The sequence below is a fragment of the Podarcis liolepis genome, assembly GCF_965112155.1.
Source record: "Podarcis liolepis genome assembly, chromosome: 3".
NCBI lineage: Eukaryota > Metazoa > Chordata > Lepidosauria > Squamata > Lacertidae > Podarcis > Podarcis liolepis.
Window position 1 is genome coordinate 5185271 of NC_139557.1, and position 15880 is coordinate 5201150.

At 41.0% G+C, this 15880-nt stretch overlaps 1 protein-coding gene across 1 annotated transcript; it reads left to right on the plus strand.

Annotated features, from left to right (window-relative positions):
• The first annotated feature begins 1444 nt into the window (after positions 1 to 1444).
• Positions 1445 to 13984, plus strand: LOC310703123 (cytochrome P450 2K1-like). Its single transcript, XM_083495211.1, has 9 exons — positions 1445 to 1715; positions 3849 to 4011; positions 4830 to 4979; positions 5511 to 5671; positions 6553 to 6726; positions 7892 to 8039; positions 12219 to 12403; positions 12768 to 12909; positions 13542 to 13984. The coding sequence occupies exons 1-9, from the start codon at positions 1533 to 1535 to the stop codon at positions 13727 to 13729; spliced, it is 1494 nt and encodes a 497-aa protein (XP_083351337.1). The 5' UTR covers positions 1445 to 1532; the 3' UTR covers positions 13730 to 13984.
• Positions 13985 to 15880: the final 1896 nt, after the last annotated feature.

Here is a 15880-nt window from a genome sequence, read left to right on the forward strand (position 1 = left end):
TCACAGTTTTAATAAAATAATGCCATATCAATCTGAATTGGAGCTTTTGATTAAGAGTGCAGATGCACTTATCACTTTTTAAGCCTGGGTCTTCCACGATTTCAAAACAAAACCCCAGAGAATTCTCTACCTCCAAGAAAAAAAAACCCCTCCAACAAAACAGATATCTAAATATGAGTAACACATGTGCATTTATTTTGAAAATAATTATCAGAGAACTCTTTGCTGCTAGTTACATGAAGTTTGTGCCCTACAAGTCTTGATCCGAGGGAGGGGGCAAGGAGCCGTGGCTGTGCCCTCACCCCCCAACATGCACGCGATTCAGGCCGAGCGCTGCACCCCATTTGGGATCGGGGCCAGCAGGCAAGGCTAGGTGCAGTGTCGGAGCTGACTGAGCCCCCTGGCCATGTGCAGTCTACCTGTACAGTGGGTAGGGGGCTGCTGATGATCCAACCCATGTAAACAGTACGCTGCATAATTGCACAACAATCAGCAGGTAAGAGGCGCTCATTAAAAGCCATTCCTCAGCTGCTCAATGGTGTTTCTGCAGGGGAATTCCAGATGAAGGACCCTCCCACCAGCCGCTCCCTGCCTTAGCCCAGCCTCTGGCCAAGTGAGCATGCAAGGCTGGAACGTTTCCTCTAACTTGAACGAGCCCAACCCCCTGCAATGTAGGAATCTCAGCTAAAGCATCCAGGACAGATGGCCACCCAACCTCTCCATAAAACCCTCCAGGGAAGGAGAGTACGCCCCCTTCCGAGGGAGACTGTTCCACTGAGGAATAGATTTCACCACCAGAAAGTTCTTACTTCATGCACATTTTAAAAAGGATTTTGAACCTCCTGCAATGCAGGGCATTGGGCCAGGAGCAGAGCAAGGGCGTTGCGGAAAGTTTTTTGTCACTCTCCCCACCCATGAATCCCAAGCTGACAGCGAGCGGCCCCAGCAAAGTGGTGAAGCTCCCCCCCTTTCCCCTGGCTTGCTACTCCTCTGGTTCTGCTGAGATGTCAGTGGGATGCTCCCAGCCACAGCAGGGTCGAGGCCACTGGGGGGGGGCTGGGGCTCTGCGCAGCCTCCTTGGTTGTCATGCTGGGAAACCCTGGTTACCCCCCAATCATGGTTGTGGCGGCAGCTGTGGTGGTAGTGCGGGCACAAGCCAGGCAGCGCCATTGGTGCTTGTGGTCCTCAGGAGCTCCATCCTGCTGTGGCGCTTGCCATCTTGCCTCTCCAGAAGTCCATACTGCTGCACTTTCAGAAATCCATCCCTGAATGCAGTTCAATGATCACTCCAAAGAATTTCAACATACTGCTGCCCTTTACTCCACTTATAACAGATTAATTTTACACATAATCTGGGCGACAGGTCTGCATCCAGGTTCAAGAGAGTTTAATAATGGTTTAATGATTAGCTTCAGACAGTACCTAGCATAATATATATGCTGCTCACTGCAGTTGCAGGACATTGTCCTCAACCAAACTGCACTGTAGCTTTCATTATAACCACTGCAAAACAAATTGCTTGCTGAAACGAAATGGATTGGACAGAACCGATTCCAGCGTTGTTCCTCTTTATCCTTATGGTTTCCTTTGTTTTGAAACTGGGCACTTTCTGGAACAAGAGCTCCCAAAATCTTCCACCAGGACCAAGGCCTTTACCTCTCATTGGGAATCTCCACATCATGGATCTCAAGAGACCTCACAGAACCATGTTAAAGGTAAAGATTGCAGTTCTTCCCATGGCAAGGCTGAAGGGTACTGGGGCAGCCCAGTCAGATGAGCGGAGTAGAAAATTAGTATTATTATTATTATTATTATTATTATTATTATTATTATTATTATTATTATTATCATCATCAATAATGCATTACATTTTGTTCTTTTAGAGCCTATAAATCTCATCTTCCCTTTGTGTGCTACAGAACCACCTCTTAACTTTTTCAATCATAGGACCTAGTTGCAATTTGAACAAGGTGTCTTGTGTCTAATCCCGTTTGACTCTGCCTCCATTTTCAAGGATGCAAAAGTTCTGGTACAAACCTTGCTTAGCCCAGCCTCCTCCTTCAGCTTATCTTTGTAAACTAGATTTGAGAGGTCCCATTAAAGGTATAATCACTTTTATCCTTACAACTGCTTAATTTGTTCTGGTTTTCTGATTATTCCCAGCAAATATTTGTGCTGCCACAACTGAATAATAATAATAATTTATTATTTATACCCTGCCCATCTGGCTGGGTTTCCCTGGCCACCCAACAGACTAAGAACATAATAAAACATCAAACATTAAAAACTTTCCTTAAAAGGACTGCCTTCAGCTGTCTTCTAAAAATCAGATAGTTGTTTATTGCCTTGGCATCTGATGGGATGGCGTTCCACAGGGCAGGTGCCACTACCGAGAAGGCGCTCTGTATGGTCCCCTGTAACCTCACTTCTCGCAGTGAGGGAACCGCCAGAAGGCCCTGAGCCCTGGACCTGAGTGTCCAGGCTGAACAGTGGGGGTGGGGTCGTTCCTTCATGTATACTGGACCGAGGCCATTTAGGGCTTTAAAGATCAGCATCAACACTTGAATAGTGCTTGGAAACGTACTGGGAGCCAACGTAGGTCTTTCAGGACCAGTGGTATATTGTCTCGGCAGCCACTCCCAGTCACCAGTGTAGCTACCACATTCTGGATTTGTTGCAGTTTCCGGGTCACCTTCAAAAGTAGTCCCACATAGAGCACATTGCAGTAGTACAAGCAGGAGATAACTAGAGCATGCACCATTCTGGCAAAACAGTTTGCTGGCAGATAGGGTCTCAGCCTGCGTACCAGATGGAGCCGGTAGACAGCTGCCCTGGACACAGAATTGACCTGCCCCTCCATGGATAGCTGTGTGTCCAAAATGACTCCCAGGCTGCACACCTGGTCCTTCAGAGGCACAGTTACCCCATTCAGGACCAGGAGTCCTCCACACCTGCCTGCCTCCTGTTCCCCAAAAACAGTACTTCTGTCTTGTCAGGATTCAACCCCCATCTGTCAGCCACCATCCATCCTCCAACTGCCCCCCAACACTTACACAGGACCTTCACCACCTTCACTGGTTTTTATTTAAGAGAGAGGTAGAGCTGGTTATTATCCGCATACCCCACAAGTGAGAGCCCAGGGGCCTGAACACTCATCCCCCAACTCCACTTTCTGGACACGCCCCAGGAAGAAGGAGCAAAACCACTGTATAACAGTGCCCCCAGCTCCCAGCTGCTCTAGACAGTCCAGAAGGATGTCATGGTCGATGGTATCAAAGGTCACAGAGATCCAGCAGAACTAGGAAACAGCTTTCACCTTTGTCCTTAGCCGGCCGGAGATAATCGAGCAGCACAACCAAGGCAGTTTCAATCTCATGATGAGGCTTGAATCCCAAATGGAAGGGATCCAAATGGCCCGCGTTCCTGGAGTTGTTCAGCAACCACCCACTCAATCACCTTGCCAAAGAATGGAAGATTTGAGACTGGGTGATAGTTCACCATACTGGCTGGGTGCAAAGATTTATTTTTTAATAAGTGGCTTTATAACCACCACTTTCAGCGGGTTTGGGAAGGCTCTTTAACAGAGTGAAGCATGCACCACCCCGCAGAACTTTTATGAGCCAGGATGGGCAAGGATGAAGGAGACAGGTGGTCAGTTGCACTTGTCCAAGCAGACATTCCTGGAGTTGTTCAGCAACCACCCACTCAATCACCTTGCAAAAGAATGGAAGATTTGAGACTGGGTGGTTGTTAATGCAGTCTTGGTTCTGTCAGAGATGATGTACATTAATATATTCTTTGGGTATGCCAGAACTCACTCTCTCACTTTTTCTTCTGTTGAATTCCAGTTGTCAAAGCAATATGGCCCTGTCTTCAGCATCCAAATGGGACCCCAGAAAACTGTGGTGTTGACAGGATATGAGACAGTAAAGGAGGCTCTGGTTAATCAGGCAGACGCATTTGCAGACAGGCCCATCGTTCCATTATTTCAAGAGCTTGCACAAGGCTTTGGTGAGGCACCTCCCTTTCTGTTGGAACTGGTAATGCTTGCAGACACACACTGGTCCCACCAGGTGAACACAATCTGTTCCCAAGAAATGGTTTGTAAGATGAGCGTTTGCAAAGCAAGTCCACAACATCCATTGTTTCCTGTGGGGGAAATCCTTGTGAATTTTTCAACCCACCTCAGTGCCTTTGACATTGACAGAGTATCTGCAGGCAGTAGGCTGAGAATGTGTCACAAAAAGTGTCACCTGTGGATTTCTGCAGATCAAGCTAAAATGTTAAAAAGAGTGGACCAGGTCTTGACTTTCAGTGGATAAGTGGTGCTCTGTTGAAGAAACAAAAATGGAGACCAGTTAAAGCAAACCTTTCCCATTCCCACCTTCTTCCATATTGTAGAGGTGGGAGTCATATTGTAGAGGTGGGGGAGAATGAGACAGGAGGATTGTGAATAATAGTCACATGGAAAAGTAATGCCACACACCAAGGGGAAACTGACTGACCATTTTCTGGCCTAGCTTACAGAGAGAGGATAAATTAAGAAGGCATAATGGAATACAAATAACAAGCTGAGTTCTGCTTGGCCTGACATGTACAAACCACCCTCTATCCTACACTTAGTAGGGGAAAATATTGTTCAATGTGTTCTCAGGTCATGCTCTGATGGCACAGCTGCCAGCTACTTTGTCAAAGCTCAGAAGTCTGAGTCTGAATGGGAGAATAGCTGGGATCCATTCTCAGTTCCATGGAAGAAATGCAGAACACAATTTATTGATTCTTTGTTCAATGGCCATACAAACATGATACCTTTCCTCCGGTCTCTTCAGGTGTAATTCTGTCTAATGGTGAAAACTGGAAAGTGATGCGGCGGTTTGCTTTAAGCACATTACGGGACTACGGAATGGGAAAGAGGACCATAGAGGACAGAATTGTTGAGGAATGCAGTGTCCTGATAAAGAAATTTGAATCTTACGAAGGTGAGTTGGTGTTTTCCTCTGGTGCATAGCTACATTACCATTGTTTAAAGGTGCCAAGACTATTGCGTTACATATTCCTAACTTCCAGAAGCACAGATCCCAGGGTTCCCTGCAATTGGTCTGTTCCTGTAATGTGCAGATTGCACTGCAATAACTCCTGTGACTTCCAAGCATTTCTTAGCCCAGCTATGGCCACGTCCAGCAGCACTTAGGATCAGTTTCTTTGTTAAATGAGGTCTACACATAGGGAAGCTGCCAGTAGGGATTTAAGGCAACAAAGAACAGACTTAAAAACAAAGCCCTTTCCATACTTTGAATTTCTGTGGGGATGTTCAGGGAGGCAGGAGAGGATATATTGTTTAATGATATCCCCCAACTTGCATTAGCAGAGGAAAGAGGAAGTTTTCTCCTGGCTGGTAGAAAGCATCCCATAGCATGTCCATTCTAGGAATGTTGTACTTGACTCCTATGTGTTTTACATCCCATATTTTGAAAAGAATATTTTTGTTTAACTGTCATATTTATGTATAGGAAACCCATTTGAGACCACAACAATTATGAATGCAGCTGTTGCTAATATTATCGTGGCCCTACTACTAGACAAGCGATTTGATTATGAAGATCCCACATACATAAGACTTCTGAAGTTGGTCAATGAAAATGTCCGGCTTTTCGGAAGCTCTTCAGTCACGGTAATCTATTTTTTCCATTTAAAACAAACAGTTGATTATAATAACGGTGTATGCAAAGTGGGCAGGGCAACCTGTTTATTGCATATTGTTCACGATTCACTACAAAACACAAAATGATATTGTGAGAAACCTGGTGGTGATTCGAAATATTTAGAAAACTCACACGGCACAGTCATCCCGTAACTATAATAAAGTCTCCTTTGCACAAACCCTTTCTGGCCTGATTGCAGTCAGGACTCCAAGGACAAGGAAGAACAAGCGATAGTTGGTTCCATGATGGCTCAGAAAACAAAGATCACCACAGCCAACCACAAACAACCAATCACACCCTAGGCCAACCCCAACCTCTCTCACCACCAAAGGAACACAAGTGAACAACACAAGCAATGCTGACACCAAACTCTACATACATTAAACATAATAGAAACACCGCCACCCGACCCCACCCCCATCCATCTTCCCTCTCTCCACCCCCTTTCTTTTTTCCTTTTTTTCTTCTCCCCCTAATGCCTCATCAAATGAAACGGATTTGTAAAAATGTTACATGGGGGGGGGGGAATACGAGGCATTACACTTACTTCCGTAAAACAAGAAAATCCTTAATAAAATATTAAAAAACAAAAAACAAAAAACAAAACAAAAGAAGAAGGGGCCTCCAAGGGCAGATCTCCCTCTCTGAAGGCAGGAGAACTGCCATACCCTATTATTCTGGGGTTGCACATAAATTATGCTATGCTGAGGTAGCCCTAACCCCATTCCAAATGGCATTCAAGAGTTTTGTTTTGTATTTGGGGAACCATGCTCTGAGAGACCCAGCTGAGAGTACAATACTGAGTTTTTCTAATGTCTCTTTTTCTTTTTTCACATTTTTATCCTTTCAGCTGTATAACATGTTTCCTGCTCTTGGTTTTCTTTTGGGTGATCGTAAGACTGTCATCCAAAACAGAGATGAGCTGTTTGCCTTCATAAATGCCACCTTCATAAAACACCTCAGAGATCTGGATGAAAATGACCAGAGGAGCTTTATTGACTCATTTCTTATCCAACAGCAAGAGGTAATGGAGTCTTTTTAAGTTGGCCCAGAATAAGCGTTGCCATTTTCAATTCATGTTTTGAGGGCATATTCGCAAGTGAATGCATAAGTTGTAGTCAGGAAGTCTCACTTCAGAAGGGACCAACCTGGCATAGTTCCTCCCCTTTCCCAATAGTCAGCCATTGTTAATGTGTTACAGAAGTTGCCTCTGCAGGGGCAAAGGTTGTGTGCTCACCAGCATTTCTGGGGGGAAAAATCCCTGATCAAGAAAACATGTAATTATAGATAATTATGCAGTGATGAGAGGTAATCAAGTCATAAATATTGGTTGCCAGACTCCCTTTTGATACAAGGGACGATGGGATAATGCCTCATGTGCTCAGAAGAAGGCATTCTTCACACTGGAGGAGGTAGGAAGCTTTGAGGGTGGAGAGGCATCTCAGAGCAAGGACAAAACATTGGCCCATGCACTGACCAATCATCCTTAAATTAGGGCTTCAGTTCTTTTAACCATTACTAAGACTGGAAATGAATATGAATTGGAGTTTCTGCTTATCAATTAATTAGCACCCAGAAAAGGAAACAGGTGGTTGGGTGACAACAAAGTTCTAAATAACAGGCTGGAAATTATTTCTAAAATCTTAAACTAATTACTGATGAGTTTGAAGAGTTAAAGCAGATATACAGGCCTGGTGTGCTGGTCCCATGGGTTACCCGAGAGGCGAGGTCCAAGTTCGGTCTGTGGTCAAAGGCGCAACGTGGAGGCAGTCCATAGTAGCTGAAGCTGGGTGCAGGGCATGGAGTCGGGTGAAGTCAGGAACAGGCAGGGAGACAGGGCGGGTCATGAGCTCAGGACAGGGTCCAGGCAGGAACTAGCAACCAACAATGTTTCTCCTGCAAGTTGGGACTGGGGCTGGCCGGCTTTTATCTGCCCCGAGGCATGGGATGGCCCCGATCCTCTGGTGACTCACCTCTCCTGGCCTGGAGGCGAGCACTCCTCCTGCAGGAACCCTATATCATCATGATGGCATAGTCTGGAAAACCTGGAATCTCTCATTACTTAGCGACTGGGGTGATGTGCAATGATACTTTGGACATCGGGTCCAGTCAGGTATTCATTTTTATCTTTGCACATGAAATTTTCTCACTACATTCGTTTTAATCAGTTCATACTCTTTGCAACCCAGGAGGAGAAGAAGAAGAAGACGAATGCATATTTCCACAACGAAAACTTAAAAACTGTTGTGGCCAACTTATTTGCTGCTGGCATGGAGACCACTTCTACCACACTGTGCTGGGGACTGTTATTAATGATGAAACATCCTGAAATTCAGAGTGAGTGCTTTTCATTGGGTTGGCTCCCATTATTCTGAGATATCTTAATTCCAGTTATATGTAACTATTAGAGAGAGAAAATATTTATAATTTGCACACACACACACACACACACACACACACACACACACACAATTGTTCAGTCATAAGTTTTACATTTCAACCTGGACTCCCTTCTCCCTCTTTCTGTGGTTTTTTACATTTCATTTCATATTCCTGCATACTCCAAATTATCTCAACATATTATTTTAGATATATATTCCTGCATATATCCAATAGATATATTGAAACTGCGGGTTTTTACATTAATCCTGCCAATGTCTTAGTATGTTTACACTTTGTTTGTAATACGCTGTCAGGGAACTGACATCGGAGCCAGAGGAGGAGGGAAGGCTCTCAAATGATGCTGGAGAAGGGCCCAGCAGGGGGAGAGGCGGCTCACCAGCTGGGGAAGGAAATCAGCGTAACACCAGGGATAAAGGGGGGTAGATGGGGGAATTGGCGAGGGGGCTCCAGGACTCTTCACCGGAGATCAGCGGGGAGAGCACGGGTCCTCCACTACCCACACCCTCCCTGCGCAGAAGACTTCCACGCAGGGAGAGTAGGAGGAGACTTGGCGTCAAACAGCTTTTATGCTGGAAAAGGTTTAAGAAACGCCCAGTGACGGATTCTGCTGGCGACTGAAACAGCCACAAAGTGCAGGGCTGTCCAGACAGAAAAGGTTTAACCAGGCAACCTAGCCAGGAGTGGCGGCAGCTTACGCACGAGTAACCCCGATCATTATTACATACGCAATAAACCACTTCCATTGCTTTCTAAAAATAATAATAATCTTGTTCTCCAAGTAAGTTTTGCCATTTCTGCGTAGTCCATTAATTTCTGTATCCATTCTTCTCTTGTTGCGACCTCTTCATCGTTTCATTTTTGAGCAAATAACAATCTTGCAGCTATGGTTACATAAATAAATAAATTTGTATAAATGTATATAAATTGCATACATAAATAAATTTCTAAATATACTATACTAAATAAATTTCTAGGTAGTTCTGATCTCATAATTTTTTTAAAAAAAAAAGCTTATGGTTTTTTAAACATCTTTTTCAGTTCATCATATATCATTTCCCAGTAAACTTTAACCTTATTACAAGCCAACCACATATGAAAAATAGTACCTTCTTTCTCTTTACGTTTCCAGCACATATTCAGTTTGGATTTATACATTTAACCAATTTACTAGGTGTCAGGTACCATCTATGTAACATTTTCATATAGTCTCTTAAACTATAACATTCTGTAAATTTTATATCCACGTTTGATAAACTTTCCCATGCCTCCATTTCTATATTATAACTAATATCTATTGCCCAGTGTATCATTGAAGATTTCACTTGTTCGTCCTTCGTCTCCCATTCCAATAAGATCTTATACATTTTAGATATCACTTTAACATTGCAGTTTAACAGGTCTCTTTCTAGTTGTGATTTTCGTTCCCCAACCCCCTGCTTCATATTCCTTTTAACATCTCTGATGAATCTTTTAAAAAATTTAATTTACCGGTAAATTCTCCAAAAGTGAAAGCCATAGTGGTGTTTTGGTCTCCAACAGGTTTTTATACTTATCCCATACTCTATACATTTTTTTCCTGATTATATGGTTTGTAAAACCTTTATGTACTTTCACATTTTCATACCTCAAGTAAGCGTGCCAACCAAAAATATTATCATGACCTTCCCAATCTGAAATATGTGGATTATTCAATAACAATCATTCTCTCAAACAGCATAGACAAGGTGCTTCATAATAAAATCTCATATGCAGCAGGAGGAAACCTCCTTTCTCTTTCATCTGTCAATTTTTTATGTTTTATTCTTATTTTTCCTTGCCAGATATATTTAGAAATATATTTTTGCCATTTGTTGAAACAATTTGTCGTGCTGATCACTGGTATTCATTGAAGCATTCTATGACCCTTTAAAATGTGGCTTTTTGTAGGGGGGTTATTGGGTGGTTGGTTTTATATTTTGATTTTATTCTGTGAACCTCTGGATATAGGGTGGTATATACTTTCACTAAATAATAATAACAATAATAATAATAATAATAAATAAAACAAAAAGAATATTGTCAGTAATACATTCATTTTAATGGTTGAAGTAATGAAAGTTTCATTCTCCTCCATATTTGCAAATTTATTTTAATATCCTCCCAAGTTTTTAAATAATTATCTTATACAAATTTATATTCTTGCTCTTAACCACACAACCAAATATTTAAACTTTTTTTCACTCTTTAAGATGGATAAACTTTGTAATTTATTTTTACTATCATGATTCATATTTTTTACCAGGAGTTTGGTTTTATCTTTATTAATTTTAAGACCTGCTAGTTCTAAAAAAATAAATAAAAAATCTTTTCCAATGCATTTGGGATTGACTCTATTGGTTCCTCAACAAATATCACCACATTATCTGCAAAAGCTATATATTGTTATGTTATGTTATGTTATGTTATGTTATGTTATGTTATGTTATGTTATGTTATGTTATGATATGATATGATATGTTTATATTATATTATATTATATTATATTATATTATATTATATTATATTATATTATATTATATTATATTATATTATATTATATTATATTATATTATTATATTATATTATATTATATTATATTATATTATATTATATTATATTATATTATATTATATTATATTATATTATATTATATTATTATTCTCTTTCCCGCTTTTATTTCCGCTTCTTTTTTATTACATCTTATTCTTTGTGCCAAAACTTCTAAAACTGTTATAAACAATGAAGGTGACAGTGGGCAACCATGTCTACTTCCTTTAGTTATTTTACAATTCTCAGTCAATACAGTACTTACTGATGGATCAGTATATATTGAGTTAACTCCTTTTATAAAACTGTCTCCACAAACCATATATTCCAAAGCCTTAAACATATAAAATCCCAGGAGACATTGTCAAATGCTTTCTCGGAGTCTAAATGCATTCTCTTTTAATACAGTTTTCAACCTATTAGCTAATATGTCTACAAACAGTTTATAATCGTTATCCAACATCGAAATAGGTCGATAGCTCTTAACCAGCTTTGGATCTCTATTTTGTTTATGAATCAATGTTATGTATACACTCTTCGGGGATTTGGGTAACTCTCCTGTATTCAAAGTTATAGTCATAATATCTTTTAAAGGTAGCATTAGGTAATCTTGTAATTTTTTAATAATATATTGCTGAAACTCCATCAGGTCCGGGTGCCTTCCCTAATTTTGCCTGTAAAATTACTTTCTGTAATTCCATCATTGTGACAGCTCTATTCAGAAATGACATTTTAACTTTTGGTATCTTAAGCAGTCTGTTGTCTTCTAAATATTTACCCATTTCTTCTACCTTAACTCATTTGCCTTAATATGGTGCTGTATAAAAACTCACGAATTGATCTATTATTTTTTTCAGATTTTCCACAACTCTACCTCCTACATTTATTCTATCAATGCAGTTTTTTCTTCTTTCTTCTTTATATGCCAAGCTAATAGTTTCCCTGTTTCTTGGAGGCATATAACTTCCAAGTTTAACTTCTTTACAACAGGATCAATTTTATTCATTTAGTCTTATTATTTTTCTTATTTACATTCCCAGTTAGACTTCTCAAAGCTATCTTGTTCCATATTTATTTCTCCTTCACCTCCACCTCTGTTGAATCTTCCTCTTCCTGTCCTGCGTCCAGTTCAAATGCTCTTTCTCCAGCTAACTCATTCCCATATTTTGTCCAGAATTTGTCAGGGTCCGAAGGATCCCAAAATCTTTATTTTTGACCTTTATATGTAAAAGATACCACTTCAGAATATTCCCAGCAGTTATATTTTAATAATCATCCTGGATGCATATCTCTGCCTCAGTATATCAGGTTATTGTCTAAATTGTTTGTTTGTCCTTCTTAAAAATACATTTGTTAAATTCTAGAGATTAAATTTCTGAGCCTATGGAATTGTAGAACGAGTTTGTGGCAGTTTTATGCTTCAGAGATTAATTTTTAAGAGACCTAAGTCAAAAAGATAATCTGAGCAGAAAAATGAATGCTTTTCTTTTCTTTTCTTTTCTTTTCTTTTCTTTTCTTTGTTTTTGTTTTTGTTTTTGTTTCCCCCAGTAAAGGTCCAAGAAGAAATTGCAAAGGTTGTTGGATCTTCTCAGCCAAGGATTGAACACCGAACAAAAATGCCTTATACAGATGCCGTCGTCCATGAGATCCAGAGGTTTGCCAATATCGTCCCAACCAACCTGCCACATGCCACGGCTACAGATGTTACCCTTAATGGCTACTTCATTCCAAAGGTGATCCATTTCATTGAACTGCTGCCTACTAGTTACTATATATTTTAAGGCTATCCTGGAAGTAAGCCCCTTGGACTTCAGGGTGGGTGACATCTGTGCAGACTTGTATAGGATTGCACTGTAAGCTTTCAATCTACCCTTCGGAAGGTGTCAGGCATCAGCTTCAACCCATTAAACAGATCTCAGTGGGAAGGAGCACAAGGTTGGAAAAGAAAACATTTCTAGTGGGGGATCATGGTTTATACATTAAAGTTTGTCAAACTAAAGACATTTCTCAGATAAACTCAAATCTCATTTCTCCTACACTAAATGTTTATTGTACCAGAGGCATACAGTTTATTTTAAAATGACTCTTGCTTTGTAGGGGACATACATCATACCATTGCTATCCTCTGTGCTGCATGATGAATCTCAATGGGAGAAACCACATAAATTCTATCCTGAGCATTTTCTTAACTTTGAAGGAAAATTCGTAAAGAGAGATGCTTTCATGCCTTTCTCCGCAGGTAACTTTTTTTTTACTTTTGTTTATACCTGAATAATAATAATAATAATAATAATAATAATAATAATAATAATAATTTATTATTTATACCCCACCCATCTGGCTGGGCTTCCCCAGCCACTCTGGGCAGCTTCCAAAAGAATATTAAAATACTGTGATACATCAAACATTAAAAGCTTCCCTAAACAGGTCTTCTTAAAGTCTGGTAGTTGTTGTTCTCTTTGACATCTGGTGGGAGGGTGTTCCACAGGGAGGGCGCCACTACCAAGAAGGCCCTCTCCCTGGTTCCATAGTGTGTGCTTAGTCAATGGGATTTTTACATGCCTGGAATGTAGCCTATTGTGCAAAGGTAAGAATCACATCAATTGCTGTGGCCATTTCTGCCACCATTGGTGTGCGGCCCCTGGAATGTTGCTCACCAGGGAATGTGGCCCTCAGGCTGAGAAAGGTTTACCACCCCTGGTTTTCAGCATTGCAGGATGTCTCAGCTCATATTGGGAGTTCGCAATTCTTTTAAGATGGGCACAGTGAGCTGTTATTTTATCTCTGCATTTTAGTCTGCTTTAAAGTATTTGGGATGTTATTAAGCAACTGCCTAAACCCAGTTTCTCTGCTGCCTGTGTGTCCTTACAGGTCGGAGAGCATGTTTAGGTGAGACTCTTGCCAAAACGGAGCTCTTCCTCTTCTTCACAAGTCTCCTTCAGAAATTCACCTTCCAGCCACCCCCAGGAACATCTCAGGAAGACCTGGACCTTACTCCTGCTATTGGGCTTACAACACCACCCATGCCCCACCAGCTCTGCGCCTTGCCACGTTTCTAAGACTCACAAGCTCCTGGCTTGCTTAGCCTACCTGTGTGTGCAATGCGAGCCTTTCTTAAAACACACCTGTTCTGCAAGGGTATTTGGGTTGAGTAGCCTAGTGGTGGAATTGGTGCATGCTTTGTCACAAATCTTAAGTGTTCCCCTTTACCTGCCATACTGCTGAATACCATGAAACTAGCATTGGAGCATCTCTTACTTAAAACCTGGCCCTGAGTTCTTATGACACTTGGGGCATAGAGATCAACCAACAAATCTGGTTGCATGTATTCCCATGTTAACATATACTTTCAAATATCTTGAAGTTCACGGCATGTAATGCCTTGAAGGAAAACGTTATGAAAATGATATATAGGTGGTACATGACCCCAGTCAAGCTTGCAAAAATATATCACTTGCCTGATAACAAATGTTGGAAATGTAAGGAAACTGAAGGAACATTCTTTCACCTCTGGTGGACCTACCCTAGGGTTAAGGCTTTCTGGGAAATGATATATAATGAATTGAAAAAGGTATTTAAGTATACCTTCTCTAAGAAACCAGAGGCCTTCCTTTTGGGTATTGTTGGTCAGAGGGTGTTAAAGAAGGATCGAACCTTTTTTATGTATGCAACAACAGCAGCAAGAATACTCATCGCAAAATATTGGAAGACACAAGATTTGCCCACACTGGAAGAATGGCAGACGCAACTGACAGATTACATGGAGTTGGCTGAGATGACTGGCAGAATCCGAGACCTGGGAGAAGAGGCGGTGGAAGAGGACTGGAAGAAGTTTAAAGATTATTTACAAAAACATTATAAGCTGTATGAGTGTTAGGAGAATGCATGACAGAAAATAATACGGCGTCAGTAATTTAGCTATAAGAGATATGAGTAAGTGATGTATAAGATAATGATGATATTTGAGATAACATTATGCTTAAGTTAATTGGCTTAATACATGATAAAAACATTGATAATTGGGGTAATAATTTCTGAGAACCATTAAGATGATTTGAAATAAGGTAATAAATTGCTGTTTATAACTGTACGACGGAGAACGCAGGAAAGGGTGATGTGAGGAAGCCCAAAGTTTATGGAAATACGATCTATGGACAAATTGATTTTATGCATTTTCCCCCTTTTTTCTTTTTTCTTTTTATTCTGTAAATCTTTTCTATTTCTACTGAACTGTATGGTGATGGCATTATGTATGTTTGTTAATCTTCATTCTGTTTAAAATTTGCAATAAATATTTTATAAAACAAATATCTTGAAGCATCATATTCCCAGGTAGATGTGCAGAGAAAGCCACTTCCGAGCTAGGGAGGAGGTGGGGTTGCGGGCTTCACGCCCCTTCCCACACTTGCGGGGGCTGGCTCCAGCCCACACGATAGCAGGGAATCCTCCGTGTTCTTTAAAAAGTCTGTCATAATAGATCTGGCAACTGGGTTTGCTTCTGGCATCTCCATGCTGCCAATTAGTTCAGTGGCTTTCTGCTTCTGGCTTAGAAGAGGGACGTCCAAGTCCCATGAGACTGTGATCTAATCACGGGGGGGAACTGGCAGCGAAAGTTGTTCAGGTACTTTTAGAGAGGAGAGTTCCATTTTGGGGGTTAAAGCCAAGCTTCTTGAGCCTTTTTTATGGAGAAAATCTCCGTTATTAAGGGGAAAATGTCAGACTAGAGTAAAGGGGAGAGGGGATTAGTCATTCACCAAAACAATTTGCCTCACAGCCAAAACTCTGTCTTCAGTTCCAGCGATCAGCTGAATATGGTGGGTGGGGAGAGGGGAAGGGCCAGCTGCTCTGAGGCAAAAACAAAGGAAAAGGAGCGAGCGAGCGACCAGAACCTCCCGGGTATCGATCAGTCGATCCCAATCAACCTGTTGGTTATCCCTGGAATAAAACAACCATCTTCCATCTTCTCTCTGTATCTGAATGAACTTTCTCTGAGAGTCTGGCTTAGTTTAAGCTTCCCTCATCAATGGAATTCTGACTGGTCATATGAAAAATGAAAATGGTGGAAATGTGTCAAATTCAAAATCAAAACTTCAATCTCCACAAGAGGAAAAACTCAAAACCTTCTCCGCCTAGCTTCTGTTCTGAGAGGGAAGAGGGAACTAATCCCTTTCACAATAGAGACAAGGGAAGTCACCATGGTCTCACCAGGA

What these genes read in the sequence shown, in the direction of transcription:
- LOC310703123 (XM_083495211.1), top strand. Translation starts at nt 1,533, where the DNA reads ATGGATTGGACAGAACCGATTCCAGCGTTGTTCCTCTTTATCCTTATG. An exon ending in AGAGCTTGCACAAGGCTTTG is followed by an intron (nt 4,012 to 4,829) that starts GTGAGGCACCTC and finishes CGGTCTCTTCAG; the next exon opens with GTGTAATTCTGTCTAATGGT. An exon ending in TCGGAAGCTCTTCAGTCACG is followed by an intron (nt 5,672 to 6,552) that starts GTAATCTATTTT and finishes TTATCCTTTCAG; the next exon opens with CTGTATAACATGTTTCCTGC.